This window comes from Oncorhynchus clarkii, chromosome 30 (genome assembly GCF_045791955.1).
Source record: "Oncorhynchus clarkii lewisi isolate Uvic-CL-2024 chromosome 30, UVic_Ocla_1.0, whole genome shotgun sequence".
Taxonomy (NCBI): Eukaryota; Metazoa; Chordata; class Actinopteri; order Salmoniformes; family Salmonidae; genus Oncorhynchus; species Oncorhynchus clarkii.
The window spans coordinates 24989593-25007624 of record NC_092176.1 but is presented as its reverse complement, the minus strand read 5'-3'; the positions used below and the strand labels follow the sequence as shown (position 1 = coordinate 25007624).

The following is an 18032-nucleotide window of genomic DNA, read 5'->3' as shown; positions in this document are numbered from 1 at the left end:
AAATTACCGTAGAACAGACCAAGTATTCACCCAGCACACCCTAATTGACAAACAATCAAACCAAAACAAAGGCAAAGTCTTCTCACGCTTTGTTGATTTAAAAAAAGCTTTTGACTCAATTTGGTATGAGGGTCTGCTATACAAATTGAAAAAAAAGTGGTGTTGGAGTAAAAACATACAACATTATAGAATCCATGTACACAGACAAGTGTGCGGTTAAAATTGGCAAAAAACACAAACACAACAGCCAAGACATCCCCTACCCGATCAACAGCCCTCCACCCCCCACAGCAACTCGCCCAAGCCTCCCCCATTTCTCCTTCACCCAAATCCAGATAGCTGATGTTCTGAAAGAGCTGCAAAATCTGGACCCCTATGAATCAGCCGGGCTAAACAATCTGGACACTCTCTTTCTAAAATTATCTGGTTGCAACCCCTATTACTATCCTGTTCAACCTCTCTTTCGTATCGTCTGAGATTCCCAAAGATTGGAAAGCTGCTGCGGTCATCCCCCTCTTCAAAGGGGGAGACACTCTAGACCAAAACTGCTACACACCTATATCTATCCTATCCTGCCTTTCTATGGTCTTCGAAAGCCAAGTTAACAAACAGATTACCGACCATTTCGAATCCCACCGTACCATCTCCCCTATGCAATCTGTTTTCAGAGCTGGTCATGGGTGCACCTCAGCCACGCTCAAGGTCCTAAACGATATCATAACTTCCATCAATAAGAGACATTACTGTGCAGCCATATTCATAGACCTGGGCAAGGCTTTCGACTCTGTCAATCACAACATTCTTATCGGCAGACTCAACAGCCTTGGTTTCTCAAATGATTGCCTCGCCTGGTTCACCAACTACTTCTCTGATAGAGTTCAGTGTGTCCGACCTCTTGTAGTCTCTATGGGGGTGCCACAGGGTTCAATTCTCGGGCAGACTCTTCTCTGTGTACATCAATGACGTCGCTCTTGCTGCGGGTGATTCTCTGATCCACCTCTACGCAGACGACACCATTCTGTATACCTCTGGCCCTTCTTTGGACACTGTGTTAAAAACCTCTTACTTCTACCCCCTCCTTTTTCGAAAATTCTGTTAAAAATCGCGCAACTTTTCAGCGTCCTGCTACTCATGCCAGGAATATAGTATATGCATATGATTAGTATGTGTGGATAGAAAACACTCTGAAGTTTATAAAACTGGTTAAATCACGGCTGTGACTGTAACAGATCGTGTGTTTCATTGAAAAACGCAAGAAAAACTGCTCTCTGAAAGCTAAAAATAATTTCCATAAGTCACTTCCACGTGTTGTTAAAAGAGAACAGAATTTAATATCGACCTGCCTGCAATTCATACAAATTCCACACGATGTCGCCATTGTCGTCATTTTCAATTGAATTAATTGTTGGAAAATCCATCTATCTGGCATCCATTTTCCCAGTCTTCACCCGGATGTAGTTGATGAAGACATTATCAGCCATTGTTTTGCAAGTGAAGACCTATTGAAAATACATCGCCCTGTAATCATTTTGATAGATTATAAACGTTTACTAATACCTAAAGTTGGATTACAAAAGGATTTCGAAGTGTTTTGTGAAAGTTTATCGTCGACTTTTTTAATTTTAAAAAATTACGCAGCGTTTAAAAACGATGTTTTTTTCTGAATGACACAGCTTCCATACAAAGCTATTTTGGGTATATATGGACCGATTTAAACGAAAAAAAGACCCAATAGTGATGTTTATGGGGCATATAGGAGTGCCAAGAAAGAAGCTCGTCAAAGGTAATGAATGTTTTATATTTTATTTCTGCGTTTTGGGTAGCGCCGGCTACCGCAAAATCTGTTGTTTACGTGTCGTGCTGGCATTTTGGGGGGTGCATGCTATCAGATAATAGCTTCTCATGCTTTCGCAGAAAAGCATTTTAAAAATCTGACTTGCTGGCTAGGTTCACAACGAGTGTAGCTTTAATTCAATACCCTGCTTGTGAATTTTGATCAAAGATTGAGTTGTAACGAGTACATTTAGCATTTAGCGTAGTGCATTTGCATTTCCAGGGGCATACTTGAGACGTCTGCGTCTCAAGTATGGTCAAGAAGTTTTAACTAACCTCCAGACGAGCTTCAATGCCTTCCAGACTCACATTAAGCATCTCTAATCCAAAATGAAATCCAGAATCGTCTTCCTATTTCGCAACAAAGCATCCTTCACTCATGCTGCCAAACATACCCTCGTAAAACTGACCATCCTACCAATCCTCGACTTCGGCGACGTCATTTACAAAATAGATTCCAACAGAGTGCCATCTGTTTTGTCACCAAAGCCCCATATACAACCCACCACTGTGACCTGTACGCTCTCGTTGGCTGGCCCTTGCTTCAAACTCGTCGCCAAATCCACTGGCTCCAGGTCATCTACAAGTCTCTGCTAGGTAAAGCACCGCCTTATCTCAGCTCACTGGTCACCAAACAGCACCCACCCATAGCACACGCTCCAGCAGGTATATCTCACTGGTCACCCCCAAAGCCAATTCTTCCTTTGGCCGCCTTTCCTTCCAGTTCTCTGTTGCCAATGACTGGAATGAACTGCAAAAAACACTGAGGCTGGAGACTCATATCTCCCTCACTAGCTTTATGCACCAGCTGTCAGAGCAGCTCACAGATCACTGCACCTGTAAATAGCCCACCCAACTACCTCATCCCCATACTGTATTTATTAATTAATCTTGCTCCTTTGCACCCCAGTATCTCTACTCACACATTCATCTTCTGCACATCTACCATTCCAGTGTTTAATTGCTATATTGTAATTACTTCGCCACCATGGCCTATTTATTGCCTTGCCTCCCTTATCCTACTGCATTTGTACATACTGTATATAGACTTTTTCTACTGTATTATTGACTGTATGTTTGTTTATTCCATGTGTAACTGTGTTGTTGTATGTGTCGAACTGCTTTGCTTTATCTTGGCCAGGTCGCAGTTGCAAATGAGAATTTGTTCTCAACTAGCCTACCTGGTTAAATAAAGGTGAAATAAAAAAATTAAAAAATAAATAAATAAATAAACATCGCAGGAGTGGCTTCGGGACAAGTCTCTGAATGTCCTTGAGTGGCCCAGCCAGAGCCTTGATTCGAACTCAATCAAACATCTCTGGAGAGACCTGAAAATAGCTGTGCAGCGACGCTTCCCATCCAACCTGACAGAGCTTGAGAGGATCTTCAAAGAAGAATGAGAGAAACTCCCCAAATACTGGTGTGCCAAGCTTGTAGCGTCATACTCGAGAAGACTCGAGGCTGTAATCACTGCCAAATATGTTTCAACAATGTACAGAGTAAAGGGTCTGAATGTGATATTTCAGTATTTATTTCTTTATACATTTGCAAAAATTCCTAAAAACCTGTTTTTACTTTGTCATTATGGGGTATTGTGTGTTGATTGATGAGAAGAAAAAAATTGAATCCATTTTAGAATAAGGCTACAACATAACAAAATGTGGAAAAAATGGTTCTATGGTTCTGAATACTTTTCAAATGCACTTTATATGAACGAATTGGCGAGGGCACTGGAACAGTCTGCAGCACCCGGCCTCACCCTACTAGAGTCTGAAGTCAAATGTCTCCTGTTACTGTTTACTGCACTTCATAACCTCCTGCCAAACGTATGACCATGTTAGAGACTCATACCCACAAAGAATTTGAAAACAAATCCAATTTTGATAAACTCCCATATATATTGGGTGAAATACTGCAGTGTGCCATCCCAGCAGCAAGATTTGTGACCTGTTGCCACAAGAAAAGGGTATCCAGTGAATAACAAACACCATTGTAAATACAACCCATATTTATGTTTATTTATTTTCCTTTTTGTACTTTAACTATTTCCACAATGTTTCAACACTGTAACAGAGAGAGAAAGTGAGAGAGAGGGAGAGAGAGACTGTGTTGGCTGTGGAGACTGGTAGAAAGAGAGAGCGAGAAAAAGAGGGACTGTTGGCTGTGGAGACTGGAGACAGAGAGAGCAAGAGAGTGAGAGAAAGAGAGAGAGAGGGACTGTTGGCTGTGGAGACTGGAAAGAGAGAAAGAGACACCAAATAATGCATGCAGAGCCGAATTAGGACGATTCCCGATAATGATCAAAATCCAGAAAAGAGCAATTAAATTCTACAACCAAGTAAAAGGAAGCGATTCTCAAGCCATGAAAAAACAAAAAGATAATAACTTTACACATTGTAATGAATCAACAAAAAATAGCAAACTAGAATGTTATTTTGCAGTAAACCGAGAATACACTGTAGCAGAATACCTGACCACTGTGACTGACTCAAAATTGAATTAAGAAAAGCTTTGACTATGTACAGACTCATTGAGCATGGCCTTGCTATCGAGAGAGGCTCTGTCATAGGCAGACCTGGCTCTCAAGAGAAGACAGGCTACAGTATGTGCCCACTGCCCACAAAATGAGGTGGAAAGTGAGCTGCACTTTCTAACCTCCTGCCAAATGTGTGATCATGTTAGAGACACATATTTCCCTCAGATTACACAGACCCACAAAGAATTTGAAAAAAAAATCCAATCTTGATGGAGTCCTTCTTTTGGGTGAAACAACACAAATACTACAATGTGCCATCACAGCAGCAAGATTTGTGACATGTTGTCATGAGAAAAGGGCAACCAGTGGAGCACAAACACCATTATAAATACAACCTATATTTATCTGTTTATTTATTTTTCCTTTCGTATTTCAACTATAGTTACAACACTGTACATAGCCAATAATATAACCTTTGAAATGTCTATATTATTATTTTACTTTTGTGAGTGTAATGTTTACTCTTAATTTCTGAAATGGGAGAGAGGGAGAGAGAGAGAGAGAGAGAGAGAGAGAGAGAGAGAGAGAAAGAGAGATTTGTTAATTTATTTTCCCTTTTGTACTTTAACTATTTGCACATAATGACATTTGAAATATCTTTATTATTTTGGAACTTTTGTGAGTGTAATGCTTTCTGTTCATTTTTATTGTTTATTTCCCTTTTGATTATTATCTACTTCACTTGCTTTGGCAATGTTTACATATGTGTCCCATGCCAATAAAGCCCTTGAATTTAATTGAGACACAGAGAGAGAGACAGAGAGACAGAGACAGAGAGAGTGAGCTAGCCAGGACAGCGCTGCTTCTTCCATTTACAGCCAGGCTGCAGCTTTCCCTTGCCACAACCCTCACAAGAAAGATATGTGTTCCTATTTCTCCTACTTTGCTTTGTCAGAAAATGGTTTGGGACCGTGTTACGCTTCTGGGGACAACAATATAAAATAACATTCATTCACTGAGCATACAGTACGTACACAACTCTTCATACATTTTGCATTTCAACATATTCTGTCTCATACAATTAATGTTTAGAACATCCAAACAAAACTTGGTTTATTCAAATGAAAGAAGGCAGCTCACTTTGACCTTTTCACTCTCCAAATCCTGAATTGTGTTCCATAATTCTAAAACGGTCTGATTTGTTTCATTACAGGTGCAAGCAGTTGACCTACCCAGAGGACCTCCCTCAGATCTCAGTGGTGTTCATCTTTGTGAACGAGGCCTTGTCGGTCATCTTGCGGTCCGTCCACAGCGTGGTCAACCACACCCCTGCACACCTTCTCAAGGAGATCATCCTGGTGGACGACAACAGCGACAGTGGTAAGACTTCTAGTCTCGATGCTTCTTCAGTATAACCATCTAACTGTTCATTCCTTGTGGCTGTACTCAATCAATCAATCAATTGAATTTATATATCCCTTTTATCATCAGCAATTGTCTCAGTGCTGCTACTGTCTGCTGACCTAGATCTTAAAGAGCAAGCAAAACCAGAAGATTCTACTAGATTGTTTCCAACATTTCATTAGAAGAACCACAATCCCTGTGTTACTGCATTTTGTTTTGGCTTATTGCTCCACAAACATTGCTTCTCCAATTCATGTTTGTCTCTTTAAAAGTGGAGGGTGGTGTCACAAACAAAGAATTGCATCTGTTTGTGTGTGGGAAAAGTGCCAGAGGTGTCAATTCCCTTATAAAACAAACTAGTTTCTTAACAATAAATACATGTCCAATTTAAGTGGGAGTGAGTGAGTGAGTGAGTGAGTGAGTGAGTGAGTCTGTCTGTCTGTCTGTCTGTCTGTCTGTCTGTCTGTCTGTATATGTGTGTATGTGTTCAGAGAAGAGAGGAGAATGAACGAGGGAAACATATAGAGCGGGTGAGAGAGGGATGAAGAACCCTCAGGGGTGTGCTATTGAACACTGTTAGTGAGTTTAAAAATAACCAGAAAAAAATCTCCATTGTGATTTGGTCTGCGTGAGGTTTTGGTTGCTTCCACACACCTGCACGCCCCATGGCAGCCAGCCCCGCACAGCCCCGACTCCCAGAAGCCTGCCTGTTTCAGTGGACAGAGACAATGAACTAGATTCCAACCGACACTTGGCCCTCCATCACTTGGCATGGAGTTGGGCTTAGTCCCAGCATCCCCCAGGCTGGCGCAGAGAGGAGGCGCATAAATAACATCTTGATAGAGGACCAAGAGTCAACATTGGCACATGCCTAGTGTCCCCATAGAGGCAATAGGCAACCATTTAAACCAAACGAGGTAGGCACAAATGGCAGCCGCTGCGTCAAAATACCAACCCACTTACTCCCCCCTCTCTGAATACCCCATTGTTTAATGGTTGTGATTGGTGAAGGTTATGTGTGCGTGCACATGTAGAAGCTGTTCTCTCCAGTGACATTAGAATATTAACATGCAGGCTTGGCTACTTGAGGCACAGCACAGTGGCATAATGAGTCACACACAGGGAACATGTTTTTCTTGTCTCTCTGACACACATCCTTTAGCTGGGACATTTATTGGTTGCTGAGAGGTTTATTTTCAGGGTTGCTCCTTAGCCATAGCTGGGCGGGCGGGGGAGCTAAATGCATGTTCTACCTGATCAGGGTTTAGTCTAGCTGTGTATACCATACAGCAACAGTCCCAAACATTCATTCATTGTTCCAGCTCACATAGTATTAGATGTAAACGGTTTAAGGAGCCTGTTGGAATTCAAATCTATAGGAAAGAAAGGGGTATACCTAGTCAGTTGCATAACTGAATGCATTCAACCAAAATGTGTCTTCTGCATTTAACCCAACCCCTCTGAATCAGAGAGGTGCAGGGGGCTTCATTAATCAACATCATTGACACTTGGGGAGCAGTTCATGTCGTGTGTTAACTGCCTTGCTCAAGGGTAGAATGGCAGATTTTTCCACCTTGCCAGCTCGGAGATTCAAACCAGCGACCTTTCGGTTACTGGTCCATCACTCTTAACCACTAGGCTACCTGCCTAACACTAGGCATGTTCTCACTACCTTAACATTACCACCCTGAAATCCTATGGCTACCTGTACAGTGCAATATGTGTGAATTTCATGCTTCACATTTTTATTTGATTTGATTTTTTATTCTACCTTTATTTAACCAGGTAAGCTAGTTGAGAACAAGTTCTCATTTACAACTGCAACCTGGCCAAGATAAAGTAAAGCAGTGCGAGACAAACAACAACACAGAGTTACACATGGAATAAACAAGCGTACAGTCAATAACACAATAGAATAAAAAAAAGTCAATTTACAGTGCTTGCAAATGGCGTGAGGAGGTAGGCAATAAATATGCCATAGTAGCGAAGTAATTACAGTTTAGCAGATTAACACTGGAGTGATAAATGAGCAGATGATGATGTTCAAGTAGAGATACTGGTGTGCAAAAGAGCAGAAAAGTAATTAAAAAACAGTATGGGGATGAGGTAGGTAGATTGGGTGGGCTATTTCCAGATGGACTATGTACAGCTGCAGCGATCAGTTAGCTGCTCAGATAGCTGATATTTAAAGTTAGTGAGGGAAATATAAGTCTCCAGCTTCAGTGATTTTTGCAATTCATTCCAGTCACTGGCAGCAGAGAACTGGAAGGAAAGGCTGCTTTGGAGATGACCAGTGAGATATACCTGCTGGAGCGCGTGCTACTGGTGGGTGTTGTTATCGTGACCAGTGAGCTGAGATAAGGCGAAGCTTTACCTAGCATAGACTTATAGATGACCTGGAGCCAGTGGGTCTGGCAACAAATATGTAGCGAGGGCCAGCCGACGAGAACATACAGGTCAGTGGTGTGTGGTATATGGGGCTTTGGTAAAGAAACAGATGGCAATGTGATAGACTGCATCCAGTTTGCTGAGTAGAGTATTAGAAGCTATTTTGTAGATGACATCGACGAAGTTGAGGATCGGTAGGATAGTCAGTTTTACTAGGGTAAGTTTGGCGGCGTGAGTGAAGGAGGCTTTATTGCGAAATAGAACGCAGATTCTAGATTTGATTTTTGGATTGGAGATGTTTAATATGAGACTGGAAGGAGAGTTTACAGTCTAGCCAGACACCTAGGTATTTGTAGTTGTCCACATATTCTAGGTCAGAACCGTCCAGGGTAGTGATGCTAGTCGGGCAGGCTGCGGGTGCGGGCAGCGAATGGTTGAAAAGCATGCATTTGGTTTTCCCTGCGTTTAAGAGCAGTTGGAGGCCACGGAAGGAGTGTTGTATGTCATCGAAGCTCATTTGGAGGTTAGTTAACACAGTGTCCAAAGAAGGGCCAGATGTATACAGAATGGTGTCGTCTGCATAGAGGTGGATCAGGGAATCACTAACAGCAAGAGCGACATCATTGATATATACAGAGAAGAGAGTCAGCCTGAGAATTGAACCCTGTGGTACCCCCATAGAGACTGACAGACGTCCGGACAACAGGCCCTCCGATTTGACACACTGGACTCTGTCTTCGAAGTAGTTGGTGAACCAGGCGAGGCAGTCATTTGAGAAACCAAGGCTATTGAGTCTACCGATAAGAATACGGTGATTGACAGAGTCGAAATCCTTGGCCAGGTCAATGAAGACGGCTGCACAGTACTGTCTTTTATCGATGGCGGTTATGATATCGTTTAGTACCTTCAGCGTGGCTGAGGTGCACCCGTGACCAGCTCGGAAACCAGGTTGCACAGCAGAGAAGGTACGGTGGGATTCGAAATGGTCAGTGATCTTTCTATTAACTTGGCTTTCGAAGACTTTAGAGAGGCAGGGCAGGATGGATATAGGTCTATAACAGTTTGGGTCTAGAGTGTCACCCCCTTTGAAGAGGGGGATGACCGCGGCAGCTTTCCAATCTTTAGGGATGTCGGACGATACGAAAGAGAGGCTGAACAGGCTGGTAATAGGGGTTGCAACAATGGTGGTGGATAATTTTAGAAAGAGAGGGTTCAGATTGTCTGATTTGTATGGGTCCAGGTTTTGCAGCTCCTACAGGACATCTGCTATCTGGTTTTGGGTGAAGGAGAAGCTGGGGAGGCTCGGGCAAGTAGCTGCGGGGGGGGGCATGGCCAGCCGTAGAGAAATGCTTATTGAAATTTTTGATTATCATGGATTTAGTGGTGACCGTGTTACCTAGCCTCAGTACAGTGGGCAGCTGGGAGGAGGTGCTCTTGTTCTCCATGGACTTTACAGTGTCCCAAAACTTTTTGGAGTTAGCACTACAGGATGCAAATTTCTGTTTGAAAAAGCTAGCCTTTGCTTTCCTGACTGACTACGTGTATTGGTTCTTGACTTCCCTGAACAGTTGCATTAAATTAAAACATTATTAAATTAAAACTCATATTTTCTGTTTTGCACTGTCAATCCCTTTAAAACCTATTCCTTGGTCCATAATTCTCCGGTGCTGCCGATGCATTCCAACGTTCTATTTATTTGCTGTGCACCAGAGGGGATCCTTTAATATTTCTCCCTCCTACCAAAACAGCCATGCAATTATTGCACTCTGTTGGGTTTCATCATCTTTTAGCTGCATCTGTGTAGCCACAGCTTGCACATAGGTCACAAACCATTATAGTAAACAAACATAAATGCGTCCACACACTCACATAAGCCAACAGGCAGGCACAGAGACATAGAGACATGCACCATACTCTCACGGTTAGTAACCTTAACCCCTACCATTAACCGAACCATAACCCTGACCTAACCTTAACCCTATTCTTAACCTTAACCAATTTAAAAATCAACTTCAAATCACATTTTATTTTTAACATACAGGTTAGCCCTGGTGTTCATTCAGAGGTTGATTTATGTGCGGAGCAGGCGTCAGCCCCAGGCGTCAGTCCCAGGCGTCTGCCCCAGGCGTCAGCCCCAGGCGTCAGTCCCAGGCGTCAGCCCCAGGCGTCTGCCCCAGGCGTCAGTCCCAGGCGTCTGCCCCAGGCGTCAGTCCCGGGCGTCAGTACCGGGCGTCAGTACCGGGCGTCAGTCCCGGGCGTCTGCCCCGGGCGTCTGCCCCGGGCGTCTGCCCTGGGCGTCAGTCCCAGGCGTCTGCCCCAGGCGTCAGTCCCAGGCGTCAGCCCCAGGCGTCTGCTCCAGGCATCTACCCCAGGAGTCTGCCCCAGGCGTCTGCCCCAGGCGTCTGCCCCAGGCGTCAGTCCCAGGCGTCTGCCCCAGGCGTCAGTCCCAGGCGTCTGCCCCAGGCGTCAGTCCCAGGCGTCAGTCCCAGGCGTCTGCCCCAGGCGTCAGTCCCAGGCGTCTGCCCCAGGCGTTTGCTCCATGCATCAGTTCTAGGCGTCAGCTCCGTTATAAAACTGTACACGCCAATTGCCCTTATTATTCTTTCTCTCCCTCCCATAGAAAGTCGAGTACTTAGCAACCTGATGGGAGAACCTCAAACACTTGTTAATCCTCCACAAACATTACATTGGGCTCATTCAGTCAGATAGTTTGCCATTTGTAGAATTGCTTGTTTACCTCACAGCCTTTATTTCCTGGGATGACAGTGACACGGAAAGAAAGCTAGCCTCATCCCTTGGAGTAGAGTAACAGGGAGAGAAAGTTTTTACAGTACAGAAAGAATAAGGTAATCTGTGTTGTGCTGGGTCGCTCTAGTTTTACTTACTCTTTGTAACTCATGATGCTGAGCTTTGTTGTGTGTTGTTCCTGGGGCAATTCATATCCCCATTCATTTCAGAATAACAAATGTATTGTTGTATACCAGATTCAACATTTTCTGCAAGCTATTAATTTAAAATAAAATGTAAAAATAAAATGTTATTTGTCACATACGCAGAATAGAACAGGTGAAGGAAGACCTTACCATGAAGTTCTTACTCACAGGCCCATTTGCAGTGAAGTCAATACTTGTCAGTGTTTCTGTTATCCAAAATAACTGATTCTCTTTCTCTTGTTTTTCCAGTGGAGCTGAAGTTCAATCTGGACCAGTATGTGAACAAGCGTTACCCAGGTCTGGTGAAGATCGTCCGCAACAGTAAGAGGGAAGGCCTGATCCGAGCCAGGATACACGGTTGGAATGCTGCAACCGCCCCGGTTGTAGGTTTCTTTGATGCCCATGTAGAGTTCAACACTGCCTGGTAAGAACTGTGCTTCATCTTCATACAGTATCTCCTCATTGTCTTTTTTACTCTTGGGGTTCATGTTAGAGTGCAATGGTTGTAGTCCTACATAATCGTAGATTAAATATGCGGGTCGCCCCTCAAGCATTTTGATTAAGCGTCAGCTGAACTGTGCTTACGCTATGAGGAATTGTTACTGAGGCAGCACATTCAGGGAACATGACCTCCATTTTGAATTAGTTAGAACAGTTAATAAGCTTTTCCTGAGGTTCAAACTCATCCCTTCTGAACTGTGACTAATGGCCAATAGAAAAGACACTGAGTTTCAATTATGTTACCTGTACTGTACTCTAGTGTAAGTCGCTGAAATAAGCCTAAGCCTTGTTTTTACGGTGGTGGGACAATTAAATAAGAGATAACAGATTACATGTTGTTTTTGCCACATTGTTTCACCCTCCTCCAGCCTTAGGCTGTAGTGTTATAAGCATGATGGAAATGCCTTAAGGGGGTCTCAACCCAATGTCTGGCTGGCACCTATGCTTACCACCAAACAAGTCACTCAAGCGCCTTGTAATTGGCACCTAATTTGAGCCTGTCATCCTGTCAGGCTTTTCAAGACGTAGAGTGTGTGGTGTGTTCCTGGGGAGGCTGGGGGGGAAGCTGGGGGAGGGCTGGAACCAAAGGTTTGGGTAATAAACTGTTGGTCTGCCTCCCTGGCTGTAGCTCAGGCACTTCACCTAACAACATACCACCGCTGCTTCATAACTGAAACATCCGCCAGAAAGGGAAGCGAAGACCACAAATATTTGCAGAATATATTTACATATCGCTTCAATAAAATTGTGGTTAAATATCTTGTTCAAGAATATTGCATTCTATCGTGTTATGAATAAAGCATAGAGTTTGACTGAAACATGAAAATCTAGGGCCTAGATTTACCATGGCAGGTCACGTGGTCTGACTAGATTTACCAAGTCAGGTCACGTGGTCTGACTAGATTTACCAAGTCAGGTCACGTGGTCAGGAAAAAGTCCTGGTCTCCTCCTTCCTACTTATGAACAAACAACTGTATGATTCCAACACAGATTTGACTATAATAAACAGCATCAAAGCTGAAAAATACATACACAAATATGAGCACAGATAGTATCATACAAAATCAAACCAAATCACATATTGCCACAGACAGTCCATCTACTGTGATCTGATCCGCCAATCATTCATCACTGTCATCCTTTGACCTCTGGGCAGAGGAGGATCTCATGTACCTCGATTTTCACCCAGGAGTGCTTTTAGTGAGAACTTAATGGACACTCCAAACCCACAGGGTGTCTCTGCCAGTCAGCCAGCTACATCGGGGAGTTCGTTGGTTTCATCAGGAGTTGGAGTGGGTGATGATAATTGATACCCTGGTGGTTCCCTCATCTGTTTCCCCATCTGCTCCTGTTAAAAAATGGATGTGCTATTCCGCCCCCTCACCATCCTTTCACCTCCACGGGTCCACCCTCATTGTTTCTGATGTTCGCTCCCCTGTTTTACATGCAGGGATCTATCAAAATGATCCTTTGAGTTAGCTCACTTGCTGCCTTCATGACTCACGCCGCACGCACGCACGCACGCATACCCTCATACTCTACATTTAAAGCGTGGCTTCTGTTCGATACGGCAGCCGTGCATTTGCTTTGCATGAGTCTCTATTTCTGAAAAGTACAGCTGTGCACTTGGACCCCAGTGATTCTATCGAATAAGCTGTGATATGTTAAAAACATAGAGATAATGTATATGAGATGAAAAGCATCAGCCACTACATTCTTGTAAGAAACAGGTTTTGTGTTGCATACAGTCCATTTTTTCCCCACTTCAACTGTGAGTGTACTTATACAGTATGTGTGCACAGAGCTGAGCATAATATAATCTATTTCAGTGGGAATAGGGGGAAAAAACATGACAAATTTGTTGAATGTCTGTGGTGTATTGTTCTGCTAGCCCGCAACCTTAGATGTGTCCAAGCCCCTGTATTCATCATCATATGACTATGCAATATGGCACATACTACAGTAATAAGTGAGATGGATTGTTCCCCTGCCTTTTTGTCATGAGACACAGTGAATGACCTTGTAAAAACTACTAGTGCATACCCAGGCATCCAGTTTGCTGAGCCAAGTGAACCTGCTGGCATTCTGAAGCCAAGAAGCTGTCTAGTTGATATTGTTTACCCTTTGTATTTTATTTTTTTATTTAACTAGGCATGTCAGTTAAGAACAAATTCTTATTTACAACGACGGCCTACCAAACGGGAAAAGGCCTACTGCGGGGACAGGGGCCTGGGATTTAAAAAATTAAAAAATATAGGACAAAACACACATCACGACAAGACAACACAACACTACAAAGACACACAACACACCTAAGACACAACACACCTAAGACAACAACATAGCAAGGCAGCAACACATGACAACAACATGGTATCAACACAACATGGCGGCAGCACAACATGGTAGCAGCACAAAACATGGTACAAACATTATTGGGCACAGACAACAGCACAAAGGTAGAGACAACAATACATCACGCAAAGCAGCTACAACTGTCAGTAAGAGTGTCCATGATTGTGTCTAGTATGCAATTGATTACACACATTTTTGGATTTATAGGATAGTTAGATATAATTGCATCATACTTGGTTTATTTAAGTGTGGATAGTTCTCATGTGAATAGTTTTCACAAATGGAATGGATGGAACACATTCAGTTTTACAGGATGTTATATCATTGCATTATTTTGTGTCATCTAAATATGTGCACAATCCATTTCCTCCCTCTGAAGCCATTCCAGTACAACTATATATCCAAGGCTGAGAAACAGGGTCATTCATTCCGAGGCGAACATTCTAATCCCACTAAGCTACATTTTTCTGTTCAGTAAATACAATTAATGTGGTGGAAATACAGCAGGGTTGTAATAAGCATCTACGCCTCTTGAACTCTGAACTCACAGGGAGAGCCTCAGATAAATTGATATTGTTTATTTTTTTATTCTGCACCATTGCAATCTCAGGTTATTAATGAATAGTTCATGCGAGCGCTATGTGTGTATGTGTGCCTGCTGAGTTTGTGGGGGAGATTAGAGGTTGTGGGTGTTGGATGTTGGCTGCATGGCTGTAATGAAATGCACGGCTCACAACCCCACGCTTTGATGGTGTTGTGATGCTGCTGCACCTTGTGATCCCACCGTTTCCCAGGATTCAGATTGAGGTCAGGGAATGGAAAATAGGACCAATAAAAGAGAAAAGAGCAATATGACTGTTCCAACCTCTTCCAAGGACCTTTCAACTGGTTTGGATTGTGTGCTTTGCATTCGTTGGATTCGTAGTTCAGAAATGTTTTACATATTTAAACAGAATTCAATTAGGTGCTCACCTTAGACAAATTTGTGAACTAAACACTTGTTTTCCAAACAAAGGAAATGGGATAGATGGCCACCCACAGACCTTATCCCATGTAGTTAAATGTGCGAAACAATTAAAAAGTAATCTGACATATTTCTCAAAGCTTGGATAAGAATATATTTTAATCAGTGGCAGAAATCTGTTGATAGCAAAGCCAGCAAAAATGTTTGTGGGACAAAATGTAGGCACTCAAATCATTAAATTATCATAAAAGCATTACCTACCCTATACCTTAATGTAATCGATCGCACACAACAAACCATCTAACATGTGATTTTACATTACAGATCAAATACTCTTGTAGGCCTATGTAAATCCATGACTCACAGACCTACACATAATAAACTAGAGGCCTATAGCTTAATTAATAGACTATGAGACTAGAATATAATGCCCTGATATAACAGTAATAATCCTAATATGCTTGGCAATCTCTCAGATCACTGTCTCAGAGACCAGGAGATAGTAGGGTAGACAGCCACAAATGTAACAATTTAGTTTTTATTTAACTAGGCAAGTCAGTTAAGAACAAATTCTTATTTACAATAACAGCCTACACTGGCCAAACGTGGACAATGCTGGGCCAATTGTGCGCCGCCCTATGGGACTCCCAATCACGGCCGGTTGTGATACAGACTGGATTCGAATCAGGGTGTCTGTAGTGATGCCTCAAGCACTGAGGTGCCTTAGACCGCTGCGCAACTCGGGAGCAGGCCAATCAAAGTAGATCAGGTTTAGATTAGGTTACACACTGTATATTAAACACCATCAAAGGAAAGGTAAATTATAACAGTATTCTAATACACATAATAATATTTCATAACCTATATAGACTAGAACAGTGGTCAGCAACATTTTCTTAGTCGAGATCACATTGAGTCACAATGCAATTCTCTGCTGGGTGCAGGAGATCAAGTGCTCCTACAATGTATTGTGTGAGATCAATAGGGCCTCCCTATAGTGCATGGGTGGAGAAGCACAGAGCTAAGATGATATGCCATTGACTGGAAATAGATATTGTTTCATTAATTTGCCTAATTTCATATAAGAGAGGTCTGATTTTCTCCATGTAGGCCTTCCCCTTAATATAAATAACCCTTATATTTCAAAACTGGAGTGTCAAGCTAGGCTGGGCTGATGGTCAATCGGATGGAGGGAGAGAGTGGGATTTCTACAAGTGTTGAAAAAAACACTGTTGTAGTCCTAAAACAAATAAAACTCACTAATTTTCTGTACTCTTTGACAATCTCTCTCTAGGCATGGTTTTTAACTCTTACAGTAGCCCTTTCTACAGTCAGTATCAACTTTGCTGTGGGCTCATGGAAGCTGCTGTAGACACAGTGATCTAAGTTATCCAATTAGCCAGCGGTATGACTACAGGTGCACCTGATTTAGCTCTCTCTCTTCACACTAATAAAATGGTTTAAAATGGGAATGCAGGGCATTCAGGGCAGCTGAATCAAGTGGACCATATATTGCATTATTGGTGAATAGGCTACAAAGAAAATATATAAAAACAATAATAGCCACCCTGATTGGCTGGGCCTGGATTCACACTGCCAGTTCCGGTGCTCCTGCTTTTAATGGATATAATGAAGACAGTGTTGCTGCGCTGTGCAGGTCTATTACTACAAGTATTATTTTGAATTCTGAGCTAAAGTGAAACATGCCTTTTCTTTCCCCCTCGCTCTGACTGACTGGTCTTGGTTTAGTGTTTATCCATCTTGAAAAGAGAAGGATGGTATAAACGCTTACACAGTGAGTGCTTCACAGACCACATACCAGGCAGGCATCCAAAAATACAGAATAGACAGAGATTTATACTGCTAATACAACAGCGCTATCAAATCAGCCTGAATTAACCCCCAAGCCTATACTGTATACCTACCAGGTAAACTGAAAACGTACAAAGTAATCTCAAGAATCTATCTGGAAATTGGCAAAATCTATTTCACTGTAACTTTAAATGCAGTGTGAATTACCTTCCCTACCTTTAATCTGGAGCAGTCATTTTTACAGGATTAGTATATAATATTGATATTTATGCTACAGATTCAAGCATTATTTATCCAAAGAAACAACTCTGAAGACTGGATAGTCTAAGATCTGTGCACAGTGTACAGTCTTAATGTGCTAGAACAGGGATGGACAACTGGCGGCCCGCGGACCCCCTTTTATAGGTCTGCGGACCGATTTCATCCTACATTTTTTTAGGAACTCAGTCGGGATCTCAATTTACTTTTGAGAGTTAGAATAATAGAATACACAAGGTGCAATTTCTAAATTTGATTGTGCATCGGCAGTCACTCAATTAGCACATGTTTAGATTGGTAAATTAGTCTGTTGGCCAGCTATCTAAACTTGCAGTAAGCATGGTCTAATTACTGACCGGGGTGGGGGCCATTGATCATCAGATGTAGATACACAGACCCACGAGCCACTGTGGCTCCTCATGATGAGTTCAGCTTTTTTGTGGCCCCCTCCCCCATCAAAGTTGCCCATCCCTGTGCTAGAACATGACCAGAAGTGATGAAGTCTGAGATCCCCGCACACACACTCTCTTTCTCTCTCTCTCACACACAAACACACACACACAGAAATGTGAATGCACACACACACAGCGTTAATGTTCTCATAAATGGAAGCTACAGTATGTCACAATGAAATTGCCTCTACTTTCTGCACAGGCAATTTACATGTTCTGCTGCATTTGGCCTGCAAACAAATTAAACTGATCCTATTTTAGGCACTTGGCGCCTGCAGTTCTGTGGGTGTATGGTTGTGAATGAAGCTAGATCCCATTATCTGATAAATCCGTGCTTGAGAAACTTTTCAAACAGGAATTCCATTAATCTGGAAAAATTGAGTTGTAATCTCACACGGCCTGCGTTCTGGGCTCTGTACAGAGGACAAAGGTAGGACAGATAGGGAGAGGAGCCATCCTCAGAAGGTGGCATGTAGACTCAAGTACACACAGATAGAGATTGAGCAGATTTTTATCCTGCCATATGACGCTCCACGACCCCAGGTATGTGTGACTTTGCTTAGGTTGGGAAAATCAGTGTTGATCGTAACATTAGACAATCTTTTAATTGGTTTTGAGTGTGTTAAAAACACACGCAAGGCTGTTTATTTTGTAGC

The 18032-nt window shown here is 42.7% G+C and overlaps 1 protein-coding gene across 2 annotated transcripts in view; it reads left to right on the top strand.

Moving 5' to 3' along the window:
* LOC139389597 (polypeptide N-acetylgalactosaminyltransferase 9) overlaps positions 1-18032 on the top strand; it is a 135475-nt gene that overhangs the window by 37025 nt on the left and 80418 nt on the right. For both annotated transcript variants that reach the window (XM_071136438.1, XM_071136437.1), the window contains exons 3-4: positions 5523-5689; positions 11284-11458. In XM_071136438.1, the coding sequence (XP_070992539.1) occupies positions 5523-5689; positions 11284-11458 (342 nt within the window). The remainder of the gene's footprint in view (positions 1-5522; positions 5690-11283; positions 11459-18032) is intronic.